This window comes from Barbatula barbatula (genome assembly GCF_947034865.1).
Source record: "Barbatula barbatula genome assembly, chromosome: 8".
NCBI lineage: Eukaryota > Metazoa > Chordata > Actinopteri > Cypriniformes > Nemacheilidae > Barbatula > Barbatula barbatula.
In genome coordinates, this window is record NC_136771.1 from 22,414,591 (window position 1) to 22,432,408 (window position 17,818).

General features: G+C 38.1%; 1 protein-coding gene across 1 annotated transcript; it reads right to left on the reverse strand.

Moving 5' to 3' along the window:
• Window positions 1-2,174: 2,174 nt before the first annotated feature.
• Window positions 2,175-6,756, reverse strand: npy2rl (neuropeptide Y receptor Y2, like). Its single transcript, XM_079461914.1, has 4 exons — window positions 6,434-6,756; window positions 5,022-5,677; window positions 4,481-4,637; window positions 2,175-3,899 (listed from the first exon to the last, which is right to left on the reverse strand). Exons 2-4 carry the CDS (start codon window positions 5,654-5,656, stop codon window positions 3,567-3,569), a joined length of 1,125 nt encoding a protein of 374 aa, XP_079318040.1. The 5' UTR covers window positions 5,657-5,677; window positions 6,434-6,756; the 3' UTR covers window positions 2,175-3,566.
• Between the last annotated feature and the right edge of the window lie 11,062 nt (window positions 6,757-17,818).

The window sequence follows — 17,818 nt, forward strand, 5'->3', positions numbered from 1 at the left end:
TGGGTGGTTTTCTACCCAAGATGATGAATAAACCAAATTATGGGTTACTTTAATCGGTTGTCGCAATTTCTTTCTGGGTTGCAGCAACCCAATGTGCGTGTTATGTGTTTCAAACAACCCAAGTCAATGCTTTTAGAGTGGCTATTTTCACAACATTAACTCGTTTGTTTTGGCCTGACACAACCTAGCGTGAAAGCTCTGTTCTGCCTGCTGCCCGTCTTGCATTATGCATGTAGACATCTTACCACACGGCGAGGAAATAAAAATAAAATCAACAGCCGAATCACGTAAACTGCTAAGATGACCATTATAATAGGAGTGTCAGGCGAGGCATTATACTTCATCTCTTCAAATATTGTGATAATCAGGCGATTACATGTAGTTTTAGATAATTTAGATAACACATTTAATTTTAGTTGGTTTATTATAAGAAGCCAGATGTATGAAGTGAAGTTTTTTTAGGGAGCTCATGGAAGTGAGAGAGAGAAAGAGGTTGGTGTGGCGAAACACCAAGCTATTGGCATTCTCATTTATTTCAATGGAAGGTGCTTGGCAGGTGTCCACAGCCCTGCGAGCTCATAACCTGGTCCTGGTTGCTGCCATATTTGCTTCATTGCAGTCAAATCTGGTGCAAATTTCGTGAGCATTTAAATGTCAACCTAGGTCCAATTTACACTTGGTATTATTAGAATCAGGTTTAAGTATACCCATGCAAAGAGCGCCATATACATCACAGCAGCAGACAAGGACTGTAAAGAGCTCTACAAAATAGGGCACTAGTGCAGCAACTCCTGAAATAATGAAATTTTTATGATCTGTTGCAAAAAGCCATAAAACAGAGCTGTGTAAAGGGCCACAGCTTCAAGCCAAATTCAGAGCACAGAGATAGGAGAGGGTCTGAACTTCAGTCTGACCAGTTTTGGTGGTCTCTCTAGCGCCACCAACCATAAATGATTACATACGTACCTCAGAAAGACACATCAAATATATTGTCTGACTAAATGAAATCGTATTCGCATGGCTTGCGTTTAATGCAGTGAGGCTGTTTGATGTACAAATACATTATGAGCTCTTATCTAAAGCCCCATGTGTGGAAACAAAATAAGAAATCTGAACCGAGATCAGGACGATCAATATCAGCATTAGCGAAGCTCCTGACCTCAGTCTTAAAGTGATTGTTGACCAATTTAATTTAAGTATTTATTTTCCTTACTATGGCAGTCAATGGGGGATGAGTTCTGTTTGGTTACTGACAATCTTCCGAATTTCATTCTCTGTGTTCATCAGATCAAACACATTTAAACAGATTTGTAACAATCAAATAATGAGAGAATGTTCTGTAAACTATCCCTCTAATATTAACTTATCGTTTTTTCAATTAATCCAATAAATAGTAACTTGCACAATAAAAACTAAAAGAACACTCTTTCGGTATATATCATGTATTTGCAGGTGCTGTCTTTTCAAATGTAAACACATCTGTTCATACAGTGTAACATTTCACAAAAACAGATTGAGTACACAAATACAGTATATATGTCTAGAAGTGCCGTGTCAATGAATCGTGTTGAATCTTTAATTAAAATGTTTTCTTACTGAAATCTGATAAAACAAACGCTGGTTAATAAACACCAGCAGCTGTTTGTGTTTATGTACTTTCAAACATAAACTAATTAAAATGAAAACTTTCATGTTTTAAAGATCCCTAGAAATGTGATTGTGTTCATTTTGTGTGTCATCTAAAGTAATCAGGCACCAGTCGAAAGAGACTTTCATTAGCTGGGCTGTTTGACATTCTGACTCATCATCGTCTTGTTCTTGTTATAACAGAATTTTCTGGGTTGAAAAGTTCATCTGCGGCATGCTTTCGAAAATAATAATAATGTGGACAATAATCTTTCTAAAAAACACACTGGGTAGCCACATCTACCCTGGAATGTCTATAGTAAATTCATAGTTGTAAACCCAATTGTTTTAAATGAATGAAAATACAGCAAATTTACAAGGAAACCGTGTAATTTTTACAGGGAAAAACTGTTATTTTGCAGTTTATTTCTGCCATCTCAGCTGCCCGAAAATATCCATTTTTATTAGCTTTTTCACAGTGTAGGTATTGTCTTTTTACATTACAATACCATAATAAAAATGCACACATTAACACAAGTTTGTATTTTATAATTGTCCTGTTTTTAATATCCTCTTGAAAATACTAGAGGTTGAATTACAACCCAATTTGTGACCCAACGATGGGTTGAAAATAACCCGACATTAATGGAGTGTATCCATCTTTTTTGGCCATTTCCATATAAGCCGGAATTGAATGTCTTTCATTCTAAAATGTCTTCCCTGTAAAGCGGCTTTGCCACAATGGAAAACTGTGAAGAGAGCCTTAAAAAACAAATGTAAATTGATAATGGACAGCATGCCACGGATATTGTCATCAAAGTAAGATTTGTATTCCATTCAACAAACAAACAACACAGTTATAGATCGCATTTCTATAACTGTCATATGAATAATTCTACATTTACATACTAAAACTGAAGCGGGATGCACACAGTGTTATTTTGAAGCTGGTATTCTCATTTCATGCATTCAGCTGGTTAAAGAAAGTCACCTAGTGCTGAAACGGACAGAAATACGGCAGAAGTCTCATAGCTTGCATGAGTCATCTCTTTTTGCTTAAAGCAGCTTTGAATTAATTTCTTTCGGGACATCACGGCACATAAGAAAATAAGACGTTTTTCATGTTGATTTACCATCATGTTGATAGAACACCATTCACCACATGTACACTGTACACTGTAAGGCAGATTATGTAAGCTTTATGTCATATTTATAGCCTATATTCTTTTTTACATATTTTTGATTTATCACATATTACATTCAAGTGGCAAAGTGGTTGCAACGGTGATACAGAACAGACATTGTACAGAAGTCACATTTACAACAGTACAATGTTGCTGTCATTTTACATCTATAGTTGTAATATTTGCTCATGCACATCTGTTTATACAGGCTTATGTTAAAAAAGGTGATCCAGCCCATGTCCTTTTCTCCATCATCTGTCAAGTGCACATCAAAGATGACTCTTGAGCTGTATTTAACGTTAACCATTAAATACGTTAGTTGTTTGTGTATGAGAAATACTGAACCGGCAGGCAGTCCCTCGCGGTTCAACAGAGCGTGTATAGCAGCTCTTCGTGTTGAAACATTCATACTGCAGGGGTAAAAACATCTCTCTTCTACCGTAGGGAGTCTAAAGGTAAGCCTCCGAGCAAATTACTTTCACATGAAAGGAGACGCAATTTGCTGTTAACACTTTATCAGGGCTATTCGAGTGCACAACTCGCCCTTAAGTCCACACAAGCTAATGCTTTCATATTCTTTACAGATTCAAAAGTCTTTGTTAGGTGATGACATACAATATATACATGTATATATCATTTATAAACATATCCATCAGTCACCGTGTGGATATTGCTCACACACTGGTGGAGATGATGAGAAGACGCATCGTCTCACGATGGAATTTCACGTTGGCCCACCGCACTTGTGAAATGACCTCAGACGTCTGTCGCATTGAGTTGCGGCGTCACCATATCTTGGGCTTCCAAATTTTTTTTTTTCGTTTTTTTGCGGACCGCCGTGCTTCCCTGGGCTTCGGCGTGGAGGGAATCCAGGCGTTCTTGGCAGCGGAAGACGGCGACAAAGGCGCTTCGGTAGTTCCGGTTCATCCAGCCGTACAGAAGCGGGTTGGCGAACGTCGAGCACATCGCCACGATGTGGAATATGGTGTAAAGTAGACGGAAGTCTTTCATGACCAGAACGTTGCTGCCGATGTCAGTGGCGAGCTGGAAGGCGTGGAAAGGCAGCCAGCTAAACGCAAAAACCACAACCTAAAATAAAAGGTGAAATATTTGGTTATCGTGAAAAGTCAAATCTACATCTTCGTCTCATTCTATACCAAACTTTTTAAGGCTAATTCACACTGATCCAATGCACAAAAGGTTGTTGGATTATTATGAAACCCCTGTTGGCTATTTGGAAAATGTTTGTAACCAAACAGTGCTCATCCACCATTGACTATAATAGTAGGATAAATTACAATGGAATCAGAACAAAGACATTTAAACAGATTAGGAGCAACTCGACGGTGAGTAAATGGAGACAGAATTCAAATTTTTGGGTGAACTGTCCCTTTAAGATAAACAAACGTACAACATAAACATCAGAACGCATTTATAAATCCATGTTTTAAAGTACTCACTCTTGTATTTGAATTTTTTGTTTAATCAGCATTCAGATGTTTTGAATAATACCGTAGGAAAATGGTGAAATATTCTACAATGATACAAACTGGATTTTAACCTACCCAAACCCTAAACCGGTTGACCTGAACCAGCTTAAAATGAAATGTGTTTAACTAGTATTAGTGACTATCGCTAAACTGTCATTGATGCAACAGTTCTCTACACACCATCATCACCAGCATCTTGGTGGTCTTGCGTCGGTGCTGGTGCCTGTCGTTGCGGCCAGCTGGGCCGACGTGGCTGCGGAGTTTACTCCAGATACGGATGTATGCAAAACAGATGACTGCGAGAGGCAACACATACTGCAGCAACAGCATAGAGATTCTGGAGAAATGACAAACCACCGTCATCACCACATCTCGGCACAATTTTTTCTATTATGCATGAAATTTGTCCGGTTATATAAACGTTGAAAGTTCGAAAGTAATAAATATGTATAGAGACATTATATACATTTAGTACAAAGTATGAAATGGCTCAAAGGTCGCTCTTCTGCAGCTCAGGTGACAAAACGGAGTGACAACTATGCTTCATTCAAGTATCAGCTCTCATCAGTCATTAAAAATATAGAAATAAGTTCCTACACAGCAAGATCATTGAGCTAGAAATATTTGCGAACCAGGTGACATAAGCAAAAGGCTCCATTTGTTTTCCATTTATCTAGGAGACGCTATTTTTGTTCACAGAGAGCTTCATTACAATACTCACGAGTATATCGTGCCATCTGTGCTACTCCCGGGCCACTTCTCCGTACAAACTTCAATGGACTCATCTGGAGACAGCTCCACAACCCCGTACTCCCTAAAGATGGCCAGCGGGCTTGCCAGGACGGCGCTTATCACCCAGGTGACAGCAATGACCAGAAAGCAGGTGTCCTTCGACATGCGGGTATCTAGATGGTAAATGATGCATCTGTGTCGATCCAGAGCAATTACATTTAAAGTCACCGTAGAAACGTGGACAGCCAGACCCTGAGCGTACGGAAGAGTGAAACAAAGAACTTGTCCGAACTTCCATTCTCCCAGTAGAGTGTAAGCCAGAGTAAATGGGAGACACAATGTGTTAACGAGCAGATCAGCCACGGCGAGGTTTGCGATGAAGAAGTTGGTGACGGTGCGAAGCGTCTTGAATTTGTAGACAACGTAAATCACCAGAGAGTTTCCCACCACACCCAAAAGAATGATGGTACAGTACGCCAGGATCAGGACAACCTGGACACCGAGAAGATTGGTGCTGTCCCCGAGCTCTAGCAAGGCATGGTTCAGGGTCACGTCAGATGAATCCTCACCAATGGTCAGGTCGTTGCTCCCAACGGAGCCATTGATTAAATTGAGGGAATCCATTTGTCATATTGCCATGTTATGCTGTGATAGATAGATGATAGATAGATAGATAGATAGATAGATAGATAGATAGATAGATAGATAGATAGATAGATAGATAGATAGATAGATAGATAGATAGATAGATAGATAGATAGATAGATAGATAGATAGATAGATAGATAGATAGATAGGTAATATACATCATATATCATTCACATAAACAACATTTATTTGACATCAAGTGTGTTGTGTTTCTCTAAAATAAAAATAAAAACACACCGAAATCCAATGCAATGACAACACTGAACCAGGTCAACATTTATATCACACCTACCACAGACCATTAGATCTCCATCCAGGAATATGCATTTTTTGCATAGCTTTGCAAAGAGCGCACTCCAGAAAAAAAAACATCTAGCTAATCTCACATTTTCTCTTTCCGTCTTCTCTATTCACGCGCATCCTCGACGACAAAAAACTTGTCAGGTTCTTTCGTTAAGCCAAATATATTTTGCTCATTGAAGGTTCGAGTCTTTATCCAAGAGCTAAGCCTGAGATGAACAGGTACAGTGTACATCAATATCACCAGAGACGGGCGCACATTACAGTCCATAAAAAACTTCACGGCACACTTCCTTGTGCGCGGATTCGAGCGTTTCCGATGATCCGTGACCGAGCGCAAAGTAAACGAGGACACAGCTATTTTTACAAACCATCTTATTCCTTATTATTAATTCCCGTTTTATTGCGGAAAATAAAATGCGCGCTTGGAACGAAATAGCGTATATGACTCACCAATGTCTTGCCAGTGTCCAACGATCCCCTCCTCACCTTAGGATGCATAACGAGCAGGGTTATAAAACAAATAATAGAAGAACATATTCGTACACTGAATTAAAAAAAGAACATTTTAAATGACGCTGTAAGTTGTTTTTGCCCTGGAGGAAAGTGCGAGGTTCAGGTGAGGTGGGCAGCTCAAGCGCCTCTGACGCGCAGGACGGAATTACACTCATTCACAGTGTGGATGGATGGAAGCCAAACCCACAGTGTTTTCAACAGAGACGAGAGGCAGACAGAGAAGGATGAAGATGCTTATGATGATTTATCTTTCTTATAATGAAAAACCGAACTGACTGATCTCCATTGCGCACACACATAGCGCAACATGGACAGGCTACGTTTATTTTGAATGGTCACACGAATTGTTCTAATGGGATTTAAAATGAGCTCTTACATGTAAACTGGACTCAATAAAAAACACTTGAAGATTCATTATAGACAGACTCAAGGAAAAGCTATTCTGGTGACATTGGTTACAAGGTAATCTTGTTTTTGTGCCATGGTGTGAAGACAATCGAACACCTGGAATTGGCACAAAAAACCTTAATGCAAAAACAAGTACAAACAAACAATATTCAACGGTGTGCCTTTTAGTATGTTTGACTTCCCATTTTGCTTTCGATACTGGAAATCTTTAACACATATGAAGACTCACAATGAAATCATTCAAATACTTTTATTTAAATGTGACATTTTTTATGACATAGCTTCATTTTCGGTGTGCAACATTAAGACATACCCTCAAGTCAGACTGTAAAACTCATTAAGTCCGTCCATCACATTGTGCATATGAACTAATTATGCAGAATAGCTACTGATGCATACAGTAAGTATCTTGTCAGGAGAAATCTTATTAATGTTTTGCTCAACTACCCTTTTGTAAACTGTTGTCATTGCAATAAATCATGTTTATGGCTGTTTATCCCCAAACAGTTCAGGCATAATATTTATCTGAAAATGATCTCGATTGACTGTGTGCTTGGCAAATGTGTGTGTGTATTTAACATACTTATTCAGCAGCAGGGTTAACGCTGGCCAAAGACGTTTTGATAGCCTGTGTGCTTTGTCATGTTCCTGCACCTTGGTGTCACTGATGTATTACGGTAGTATAATGATGTACATTAGCTCAGCTTTTGCCTACACAGTGAACTGAAACCAAATGCCTCACATTACAGCTCAGAAAACGAAAAAGGTTTTCTGTTTAACTTGAACTGAAATAGCAGTCATCTCCAGAATTGTGTAGTTCCCTGCATGCACAATGCAAAAGAAAACCGTGACGCAACCAAATAGGTTTCTCCAATTACAATCAATGTCATTTGCATTGCAAACTCAGATTATAATCAATGCTCACTTGCCGTGTAGATAACATGCTAATGTTGACGGTCGTAGCTCTGGAAATTGTCTCATTTGCACGTCAACAAATGGATAGCATGTGTGTCTAAATTAGTTTTTAAAGGGGCAATATATCCAACATTACATCATTTTCATGATGCGTTTTTTTCCACTGTGAGGTCCAGGTATAATGAAAAACTTTTATCATGATGTAACGTAATGGCTATATATATATTATATATATATATATATATATATATATATATATATATATATATATATATATATAAGTGCACAACAACGGAGTATAATCCAAAAAGGGCATCTTTAATAAATCCACAGGAGCCTAAAACAGAAACACACGTTAACATAAAGACAATACCAGACAGTGAACTCCTGAAAACACAGGGCTTAAATACACAGAGAAACAGAATCAAGGGAAACAGAAACAAGTTCAGGACTTATTAACAACTATGGAAACTAATGAATGAATACAGGTAAAATGGGAACAGAGTGAACTAAACCAGAACAAAACATAACAGAACACTGTCTAACTCAGATTTAAAGGTGCTGTGTATTTTTTTGGAAGGAATAATATACTTAACTATGTCTTCAGAGGTGTAAATAGACCTTAGAATTAGCTTTTTCTATCTATATACCTTTTGCAAAGAAGCACAATGTTTTAGCCACCATAGTGCTTCAAAGGGAGAAGTAAAGTGAGCCATTGGTTGCAATTCGCAACCTTACCACTAGATGCTGCTAAATCTCATACACTGGGCCTTTGAACTGGACATTTTGGCTGCGTTGAAATATTTTTCTGTACGATATGCCAGCAATAAGCCCCCTTTCCAAACAGTATGACACAAACTGTTAGAGTTAGTCTGAAACGGATAAGTATTTTGTCAAACAGCGCGGCCATCCTTTAAAAGAATATACAAAGCAGCTGCTTTTACACATTGCCAAGAATAGCTAGTGTTTTGGATAAAAAAATATAAATCTTATAAATCTCAAATAAAAGGCACCTTAAATGGGCAGAACGATGATTATTTTCGGCTGGAGATGAAGTTGGGGGAGTGATTGAGAAATCAATAAGCAACGTTTTCTGTTTAATGACACCGAGGATGACAGGTCATCTTTCTATGGATGAGATGGATTTCGACATATTTATGTCACATTGTCTTTATCCGGTCTCTCTGTCGATCTTACTCTCTCAGCTTCCCCTTATTTACACTTAGCATGTGGTCTTAAAAAGCCTCGAGCTTCTCTCTCTCTCTCTCTTTCTCTCTCTCTGAGGATACTAACACAAATATACAACTATATCCGGGAGGGAAACACTATATCTTCCACACAAACGTATAGTGTGGTCATCATTTATGTTACGGTATGCTTGCACAGCACAGAAGTAGCAGGTTTAGCCTGTCATGATCTATATCTGTGTAAACATGATAAATTGCTCAAACCCATAAAGTCCTAAAGTCCTGATAGAGAAATGAACACTCCCGAGCATGGACTATAATCTAAAGTGAGACAGGAAAGTGGCTTTCAGTGACGCAAAACTCAGAATCAAAATATAAACAAATTGCGACGTGGCTTGTGATTAAGAATAAATTTAGCCACATAACAGCTGTTCGGTTAAATGGAAAAGGTCTGTGACCCGGTTTTTCTCAATTGATTTAAAAGCTTTATTGAGCAGGAATGTTTTTCATTCAAAAACACCCCTTCAGATTTGTTTCTATTCAAATGCTGCTGGCTGGGAACGTGATTTTAATGGCTTCTGACGTGACTGTGGATGTGGATGTATTTGGTCGCAGGTGAATTCAAGCATGTGAGCACTGACCTGTACCGGCAACACAGCAACACACATGCACATACAGACAAGCAAACAGGTCTATTTGACTGTATTATAGTGAACATCTCATAGACTTCCATTGTTTTCATACATAAATGCCATAGCTTATTCAATGCCATAGAAGAACCTTTTGGTTCCATAAGAACTTTTCACATCCGAAGAACCTTTCTGCTTCCCTAAAGGTTATTTTGGATTAAAAAAAGGGTATTTAGACTATAAAAAAGTATGAAAAAGAGGGTTCTTCGACCGAAGGTTCTTTGTGGAACCAAAAATGGTTCTTCTATGGCATCACTGTGAAGAACCTTTCAAGCACCTTTATTTTTAAGAGTGTAGACTAATGATATTTTCTAACCCCCAAAAGACCCTCACATACATCTAATGGCATTAATAAGCAAATTTAGAAAGTTTTAGGCAAAATAAAAGTCAACACACTAAAAATCTTTTCCTAAAAATGAGGTATTAAAAGTCCAATGTGTATTTTTAGGAGGATCCATTGACAGAAATGCAATATAATATACATAAGTATGTCTTCAGAGGTGTGTAAAGACCTTTCCTAATGAAGCAATATGTTTTTATGACCTAAGAATGAGTTATTTATATCTACATACACCGCGGGTCCCCTTGCATGGAATTCGCCATGTTGTTTCTACGGTGGCTCAAAACAGACAAACTTTTTGTCTCCTTCAGAAAAGAAGTAAAAATGTGACGGCATCCTAGTCCACCAGTGCTTTGAAAGGGAGGGGTGGAGTGACTGAATTCCCAACCTCACCGCTAGATGCTGCAAATTGTATACACTGGACCTTTAAACAAATGTAAAGTATTAATTTTATAAATTTAAGCAAAGAAGCATACTTTTCAGTTCAGTATCTGATAACTTCTTATCAGAACATTGTCAGACAGACGATCTATATTTGTCTGATGGGAGCGTTTATGCAATTGTCTGTGTGATTATTTGAGTTTCTTGTCGAATTATTTCAAAGCGAATGCGGTTCTTTGTGATGGACATGCAGACAGAGTGTGGAATGACTGCAAACACACATTCGCACACACACAGACGGAGACAAACGTCAGTTGAAGTTTGAAACATGTCTGAATTTTAATGATATACAAAATAACTTTCCACTTTGAGTGACTTAAAGGTTATGTGTAAAGGGCACGGACTGAAAAATACACAGTCATAACAGAATAGAAAAATCAATCAACGGTCAAAATTGGAATCAATTGTATTTGCTTTCGACTAGTGTGGCAAGATTTATCACTTCATGTTATTCCATCGAAGAAAAAAAACAATGTTTTATGAGTTTTATACTTTTTATAATCTTTCATGAGTGTCTGCCTCAAGGCTAAATTTCTTTAACTTCACCAGTCATTTAATTTTACCACCCTAACCCTTTGCCCTACACTATTTTCTATCTTCAGTTTCAGCTGGAAACAGTTTTATCAAGACAATGTCGTGGGAATTCATACGTATTTTACGAGGTGGATAATTCGTATGAATTCACATGATCTTATTCGTACGATTTGCTTTAGTGCCAGTGACGTTAGGTTAAGGGTTGGGGTCTTCAGTATTGCTTTTTTCTAATAATCGTATGTTTTTGTACGATTCACATATATGAATCAGCCACCTCGTATTATACGTACGAATTCCTGTCAGATCAGGTTTGTATTATGGGCCAACACATATTTTATGGCACTTTGTAACTATTTTAATGAATTTGGTCGTTTGGTGTGATGTCTTAAGAGATGTTTGAAGACCTTACATAGAGAAACGTTATGTCTTTATTACCTTAGAATGAGCAATGTCTATCTATATACACCGCAGGTCCCCTTACGTGGAATTTATCATGTTGTTTCTAAAGTAACCTTAAACGGACAAACTGTTCTACAGAGCTCATTTCGCAAATACATTATCTCCTGGGCCTTTAAGAGTGGGGCCATTTTCCCGTGAAATCAGGTTGGTTGACTTCCAAGGCAATGTTTGTGATTTAAGCTCCACTAGTCGCTTCAAATGAAATCCAAACAGCTTTCTCAAACCCCTTATTAGTCATTCTCAGTCCCCCCCATCAGCCATTGTTCAGTTCATCTACTTCATTACCATCTAAACAACCTACTATATGTAATTCCGTTCAAAACATCAGCTCAGCCAAAAGCTGACCCATCAGGGATTTCGAATTCTCTCTACATATTAAGCCGAGAAGTTTTCAAAGATCACAAAAGTTACACACTTCACTTCTAGGAAGTATATCAATTGTACGATCACGGTAAGTGATACCCAATCTCCTTAAAGAAGAATAAAGCTCTGTGATATGTGCACCGGACGTGCACGTCGGCTTACAAATGAGATGTTCGAAGACTAATATGCTAGAGAGATTCTACGTTAAGTCCCTACGGAGCGGAACGGCCGTTCTCAAACCCAACTAAATAATGAAGCAGATAAAGGGAAAGTGTTGGTTCTGGGAAAGAACTAGTTAGAATCCAGACAGCTGAGAAAGATAATCAAAGCTCAATTCAGGATTCTCTTCCCCCTGCGCAGACACCGCAGCCGGTCTGGCAGTGCTGCGGGCAGCGCTACAATCAAAATGATTGAGATTGGTGTGGTTGCTTGGCGAAAGTAATAAAGTTGGCCGTTGCCCAAGGGCTTAGACAACCTCACGGAGAATATAATTAGTTACCAAGTCAATCGAAAGTATCGTTCAACCATTTTGCCACACACGCATATAATACACACAAATAACACAAAAAAGATACCAGGTATTCAGACGGTGCTTTCATTGTTCATCGTAGCTCGTTTGAATTCCATTCAAGACAGCAGACCGTTTTACTGATATGAGAACAAATGGGCTGCTTATAGAAATACACCAGATAATGATGTACACGGGGGGGGTACACTTCTTATAATATGCAGAAAGAATAAATATGCACTGGTGTTCCAGCAATCGTGCATTATGATGGATATGTAGCCTGTCCGTTTGACTCCACAATCATCATACATCACAGCCCAACCCGTTTAACAAGCGCAGCTAATGTCGTACACTTTTAATAAAAGCATCCGTTAAATAAATAAGGCTGTCTTCTGTGCGCGCGCATGCAAGTTCAACTAATAACAATCATGAAAAGATTTATGTGATGGTTAAAAGAGATAACAACCATTCTCTCATTTGCAATTTACTTCGCCCCTATGATCTTCTTAAATTCTTCGCCGATGTGCCGCATGGGTCAATGGCGCTCATTAGCGGCGATAATTTTAGATGCTTGACTTGACGGATCACAGCAGGGAATAATGTCTTATAAAACAACCCCAGAGGTTAGAAAAAAGAAAAAATCATGTAGAAAACTAGACAAGCATTAACAGTTTTGCCAATTAACATGAACCGTAAATGAGATTCATTTTAAAATACAATAATAAAACTTTTGTCTGTTCATTATTTTAACATCTCTACCAATTAAATGTGACAACTTTGAAACCAACTAGTCGAGGCAGTAAAATGTATTTATAGGAAGTCATGGTGGCTTAACGCATGATTTCAGATTACTAAATTGTCTTGAACTAAATGGTAGCTTTTTAAAAACGGCAGCAGTCCTCACGAGTTGAACAGACACCAGACAACAAAAGAAATGTCTGAAAAGTGTTTCCGTACTAAGTATTTCACACACAGTTGTGTTTGATATTGAGATCACTTGCTACCACGTGGCTAAAACTAAATTTGAAATATTTTCCATAAGATCTGCTGCTGTGAATTTCATAAACCAGGCAGTGCTCATTATAGCAATTCATTTTAAGACATTTGGTCTCGAACAAGCCTCTGCTGAGTGATCCCAGTTACTTTTTTGTCATGTGCTATTTTTTGTTTGTTTGTTTATTTGTGATGCTCTTTTATTTAAAGGTCCAGTGTATGAAATTTAGCAGCATCTAGCAGTGAGGTTGCAAATTGCAACCAATGGCTCACTTTACTCCTCCCTTTTGAAGCACTACAGCGGCTCAACTTTATACACCCGTGAAGACATAGTTTTGTATATTATATTGCATTTCTGTCAGAAACAATCCTAAATATTACACACAGCACCTTTAATTGACAGAAAACCATCAAATGTTACAAGCAATTTACCATAAACAGTCCAGAATGTTGGCAATAACCCACATGAAATCAAAAGAATAAAACACCTCATTACAATGGTTTTTACCCCCTCGAGGCTGTCCAGTAACTTTCTTTGAAAACAAATCCTCCTCATGTTTTCTGACCCAAGAAAAAGACAAGATTACTTTTTTATTGCCCTTTATCCAGAACAATAGCCATCATTTCTCCGTCACAACGCTCTATTAAATAATCCCGTTTCGCTGTTTGTCTCCAGTGCTGATGGCACCTTTTTGTGTCTGGGGCAGCAGAATGCAAAACACATTTACAAATGTCGAGCGTTTAACAAACACTGAAAACGATTACATCTGCGAGCCGCCGCTGCCATCTCCTCTGTTTCTTTCCGCACTTGCTCCTGACATTCTCACACAGATTGATGATATACCAAAGACTTCAGTTTGTACTCCAACAACCGAGGGGAAACATCCGGGCCAGCGGCCAGAGGACTGTTAAGGGTCATTAAACACACACAACACATTTCTATGAGTCAGCTGGGACATGGACGACAACACAACGTGTGAATGATGCGAAAGTGCATCTGCAACTACGAAAAGCCATGAATGCAATGTCGGTTTTAAAGTTAACACAATCCAAATGATTATCTCTATTTCATCAAAATAATACAAATGACTGTCAGTGGTATTACCTAATGTAGCCAGGTTAAAGGTCTAGTGTGTGACTTTTAGCGGCATCTGGTGATGAGGAATCCTTTCGAAGTAATACCGTGGCTGACACAGGACGTAGATGTCGTCACGTTTTCGCTTCTTAATGAGATAAAGTATTTACAAAACGCGCCCCGTAGAGCAGTTTGTTACTATAGAACATGTTCAACATGACCCCCGGGTTAGGCAGATAGAAACAGCTCATTCTAAGGTAATAAAAACTCTTCATTATGTTAGGTATTTATACACCTCTAAAAACAAGTTATGTATATTATATTGCATTTCTGTCCTTAAAAAAATTACACATTGGAACTCTAAATCATATTAGTCGAGTCGTATAAAATAACATTGAAATGCAACGTGTTTATTCAGATGTTACACACACACTCGTCACAATTGTTTCACAGTACATCTGAGTCACTCCTTCACGCTACCTCCCATAACTTCATGCAAACACACACACACACACACTCGAATACACTTCTGTGTTGTAACTGCACTGACAGGATTATGACTGACTTCTTTTTTGACATGGGCGGCACAAACGCTAACAGCCAGGGACTTATCGCAGCTGGTCCTGTGCAAATGTGAGCATTTGTGCACGAGTGCGGTAAATCCTATGTGAAGGGTAAAAGAAAACAAGTGAAGCCTACAAATGTCAAAGTGCAAAGTTTGAATCGCACCCTTCCATACCTTGCCATTCACCCTGAGTAACACGCGTTCAGCCATCCCAGAAATATGATGTAATTCCCACTTTGGAAATAATTCCACGTCTGTTATGCCAATTTTCCCCTGTAATGTGAAGCGCCTTGCTGTTAGTGTGGCAAACGATTGCCTCAATTTAACCTCCCTTTAAAAAATAAATAAGCCAAGTAGCTTTTTTAAATGCTTGTCAATGCGGTAGGTGCTTCGGTATCGATTGGTGCAAATCTCCCATAAAAGCCGCGGTCTGTAAAGGATGGTAAACAAACTTTGAGTGAGGGACCATCGTTCAAAGCTTAATGAAAGTGAACTGCTGAAATACAATTTGCCGTAAGGGCAGAGAGGAAAAGACTGAATGCATATCAGAGAAAAGAACAGATCGAGTCTTTCTTATCCATTTAAAACCTCGTAGTCGCTGCATAACTGCGCAGACTTTCTGGAGACTGAAGAGATTAGGTTCTTTTTCTGAAACTTGCAGGTGGTATATGGCACATTTTAGCGGCTTCAAATTGACCCTGTGCTATTTTAACTATTCAATTACTTCAGAAGAGAAAATTACTTTTCTCATCTCTTGTAACCAATTCTATAGTCAAATGTCTTGAAATGTTTTTACAATTTTACAACTGGCATCCAATCCTCTAGGATTTGATGGGAACAAATAAACATGAAATAGTAAAATCCGAACATAACTGAATGCATTAGTATGTAGTTCACACCCGTCAAGAGTTTTAGATCACAGACTTAAAACAAATGACATTTTAAAGACAAACTTCAGACAACTGGACAGGCAATTTATTGAGGATTCGGTGGCTGAGACAAAGCACGATTTGTCTTTTACATTTCACACATTTTATTTCTTCCAAGGCTGATGAAACTTCAGTGGCGATCAAAAAGTGCAGCCATGAAAGAGAAGAGGTCTTCAAAAGTATGGAAAGTTGAGAAATAAAAGTTCATATAAAAGTCATCTTCAAGAAGCAACCTTTCAGGTTTCAACAACACTCTTCAAAATAAAGGTGCCGAAGGAAATTAGATGCTATTTGAAACCGCCGAAGAACCGTACAGGGGCTTGATAGATTCTTTATTCGGAAGCGGTGCTAGCACCTCAGTCATCCCAAAGAACCTCTTAAAAACCAATGAAGCACCAAGATTTGGTTTTATTTTTTTAGAGTGTATTTAAAAGCAGATTGTTGAGCATGCCAGCAGATTTATTCTCCAATGTATGAAATTACCATCAACTAGTGGTGAGGTTGGGAATTGCAACCAACGATATTTTTTAACGAGTAATGTTTTCTTTTGTACATTCCCTACCCTAAATATATAAAAACTTAATTTTTGTGAGTGGTTGGCCTGCTACAGCGCCTCTGTCTAACAACTTCAAAGGTAATTTTGTCAATATTTCGATTTTTCCGCATTCTCAGATTCCAGAGTTATAAACGGTTGTATCCCGCCTTTTATTGTCATGTCCTAACAACCCATACATCAGTAGAAAGCTTTATCATTCAGCTATATTCGAAAAATGTACCCATAAGACTTGTTTTCTTATGCGGGGCCAGAAATGAGGAAAACTATCAATAATGATAATACATGATTTAATGTTTAATGTTTTGTTGGTGCAAAGTTAACTTTACAGTGTGATTACACTTTCTTTTTAGTAAATCTGGAAACATATTACGATCAAAGAAGAACCCTAATACGATAAAACAGTAGAATAAAGCAAAAATATTTGCTAGAGAAAAAGTACACTAACATTTAACATCATTTAGTACAAAAATCTCACCTGTAGTTATACACAACATGGTTTTGAACCTCTATGTTTTTATTTTTGTGGGTGTGCGAATCCTTGTCTCTGAATTGGTCATTTTTATTTAACTATATGTTCTTGATCGTCTGTGCCATCATGACAGCAGAGAGCCCAGACAGTAACAACAGTTTTGGAGGATGGACCTTGTTCTCTCCCACAACTCAGGAATAATACCACTACAGGAAAGGAGCAAAACAGAAACATACTTCATCGACTTTTGCCGTTAGGAGTCAATCAAAGACAAGCTCCTCCAAAATGACCTAGACAAAAGCCTACAAAACAGTCCGACAGAAATACACATAATAAGTTATCTCACAATATTTTGGTTCAGTAATTCATATCGTTGACTATTAGATGCAAAATGAATGTGAACATAAAGACACACAATACAAATTTCTTTAGAAAAAGTGAACAAAAACAGCTCAACGTACTTCATCACGTGTCATCTTGTAATGTAGGTAGGCTAACTGCAACATGTGACATCATCACGGTAGCCAATAAAAGAAGACCCACCTTTATGACCTCATGCAATGTGTGTCATTTTAAAGATTTATTTCTAACTATTCTATATTTTCCAGTGTTAAACGTAGTGCGCCTTTAAACATATCAACATTATTTAGGTCTATGTCAACCCCATTGCGTTTGAATAACATGCAAATTCAATGAAAACTACAATAATTCCACTAGAATCCCAATCAATAAGACCTTAAGAGACCCTGATCATGTCACTTTATTCCTTCAAGCGATTGATCAAGCTCTTACAGTAACACACTTCCGTCCTGCTTCTATTTCAGCCCGCTAATGGTTCCAGTATACTATAAGAGAGCCATTTATCTTCAGACTTCATTTCTTTTTTTCATT